Genomic DNA, 2,546 nt, shown 5'->3' with positions numbered 1-2,546 from the left:
ATGCATGTATGTGGATGAACCCAATCATTACTTTAGTATGTAATTGGTGATTTTATTTGTTTCCACAAGTCATATCAAATATACAATGCAGTTGCTTAAATAACGAGTGGGACAGACAGTCCTTGAGCCAAGGATATCCACAATCTCATATTGAAAATTATCTAAGAGAATTGGAGTGATAGTTAGCAATGGCTTTGCAAGATAATTATTTACGACCTACCAAAGGGAGCATTTAACCCATACAATGAAGTGGGCATAGATGGGTAGAGAAGCTACCAAGAAAGCTGATATCAGCTACAGTTCATGGTTTTATCTTTATGAAAGTCGTTTCCTTCCTCTTAAACTATTTTACACATCTTTACCTTTAAAGAAGAGATGGACTAGTAACCTATAAGAGTTTTTCAATTTCCAGATGCTCAGACAAGAATTTGTTCTTTTCTTCAGAAGTGAGCTTATCTTTAGGTATGAGACAGGGTATCTAAGTCAAGGTTACTGCTGGTCTCTTCAAAACTACTCTTAAACATAATCACTAAAACTTTTCTGTAAAGGCTTCATTCTATGGCAGTTTTAAAACTTATTAAGCTATTTGTTTGCTTGAGGAATTTATGTCTATTACTTACAATTCATGACAACATTTATGATCATAGATAAAAAGATGATTCACCATCAAAACCCCCATAATACAGAGAATATAATATAGCATAATATTTATGGTTTATAATCCAGATTCCAATTATGGAGTCTAACCAAACTTTGACATAGAATTCTCTTACCACTTGTTGTAACATTCTAGGATTACTGGTATGTGTCCATGAGTTTTGCTTATTAAAATAATGTTTCAGTGAGAGATTTGAGAAAATGAAGAATAAAAATATAAGCAATTATATAGATACCTTCACATTCAATTTAATAAAATGTAATGCAAAGACAGGCTATCTGGGATAGTCTAGCATTCTCAGACATGGGAGACTTTAAGCGAGGGGTTTTCAAGGGCCAGTCTGGAAAACACAGTGAATAACTAAAACTGCATGTGAATGAATAAAAGTGGTGATAATTCTAAAAAAATATTTAAAACCATCTATTTATTTTAATTTTCTTCAAAGACTCTTTCACATCCTTGTTCCTCAGACTGTAAATCAGCGGATTCAGCATGGGAATTACAAGGGTGTAAAATAAAGAAGTCATTTTGTCTTGATCCAGGGAGTAAGAAGAGCTTGGACGAAAATAGGTGAAGAGTAGGGTTCCCTGGAAAATAGCAACTGCAGTCAAGTGTGAAGTGCAGGTGGAGAAGGCTTTGAATCTCCCTTCAGTAGAGTGGATTTTTAAGACCGATGAGATGATATAACAGTAAGAAACAAGGACCCCTGAGATAGTGCTCAGTTCAAGGAAACCATAAATGGTGAATAATGCCAGTTCATTCATTTGAGTGTCTGAGCAGGAAAGAAGGTAAAGAGGAGGCAAATCACAGAAGAAATGGTTGATCTCATTGGACCCACAGAAACATAGGTGGAATGCCAAAGTCGTATGTATCAAAGCATCTGATGTTCCCACCAGGTAAACCGCAGCCATGAGCATGGAACACAATCTGCTAGACATGTTTACTGTGTAGAGCAAAGGGTTGCTAATGGCCTGATACCTATCAAAGGCCATCACTGCCAGCAGCACACACTCAGAGTCTGCAAAGGTACAGGAAATGAAGAACTGAGTAGCACAGCCCCAGAAGGGAATTGACTTATTTTTGCCAAAGATATCTACTAGCATCTTGGGGCCAATTGCAGTGGAATAGCAGAGATCACAGAAAGAAAGGTGGCTCAGGAAAAAGTACATCGGTGTGTGGAGCTGTGGATCCATTCTGATCAAAATGATCATACCAAGATTCCCCAAAAGGTTGATGAGATAGATGAGTAGAAATATGGCAAACAGTGTCCCTTTCATCTCAGCATTATTAGTAACTCCCACGAAAATGAATTCATTCAGTGAGCAGTTTCCTATGTCCATTTTTCTTCCTGCCTATACTTTTGAGGGAAGAAATAGAAAGAAAATACAAATGTATGTTAACCTCTGGGTATCAACAAATAGAACACAATTCAGTTATTTCTCATCCATTTTATAGTATGGAAATGTTAGAGTCCTGATTCTTTCTTTCTTTTTTTTTTTTTTTTTTTTTTGATTTTTCGAGACAGGGTTTCTCCGTAGCTTTTTGATTCCTGTCCTGGAACTAGCTATTGTAGACCAGGCTGGCCTCGAACTCACAGACATCCGCCTGCCTCTGCCTCCCGAGTGCTGGTATTAAAGGCATGCACCATCACCGCCCGGATCCTGATTCTTTCTTAACCTATCTTAATGACAAATATTGGCATTATCTGAGATAGACAGGTGAGAAACTGAGATGAGTCTATGCACCACATTAATAATGAAATGAAATAAACACAGATGTTAGAGACACAGATTTTACATGAAGGAAATATTATTTCTTTATTGTATTAAAACACAAATTATTTTAGTTATTTGTTTTCTGAACAATCAAATGAGCTTAAAACACTTTA

At 36.4% G+C, this 2,546-nt stretch overlaps 1 protein-coding gene across 1 annotated transcript; it reads right to left on the bottom strand.

The window, feature by feature from the left end:
- Window positions 1-1,068: 1,068 nt before the first annotated feature.
- On the bottom strand, window positions 1,069-1,998 carry LOC130869814 (olfactory receptor 5W2-like). The gene has a single exon (XM_057762261.1). It carries the CDS (start codon window positions 1,996-1,998, stop codon window positions 1,069-1,071), a length of 930 nt encoding a protein of 309 aa, XP_057618244.1.
- Between the last annotated feature and the right edge of the window lie 548 nt (window positions 1,999-2,546).

The sequence above is a fragment of the Chionomys nivalis genome, chromosome 2, assembly GCF_950005125.1.
Source record: "Chionomys nivalis chromosome 2, mChiNiv1.1, whole genome shotgun sequence".
NCBI lineage: Eukaryota > Metazoa > Chordata > Mammalia > Rodentia > Cricetidae > Chionomys > Chionomys nivalis.
The sequence above is the reverse complement of the archived record's forward strand: the minus strand, read 5'-3'. Positions and strand labels throughout refer to the sequence as shown.

Excerpts from the sequence above, each read along its gene's own strand:
- LOC130869814 (XM_057762261.1), bottom strand. The coding sequence starts at position 1,998 with ATGGACATAGGAAACTGCTCACTGAATGAATTCATTTTCGTGGGAGTT.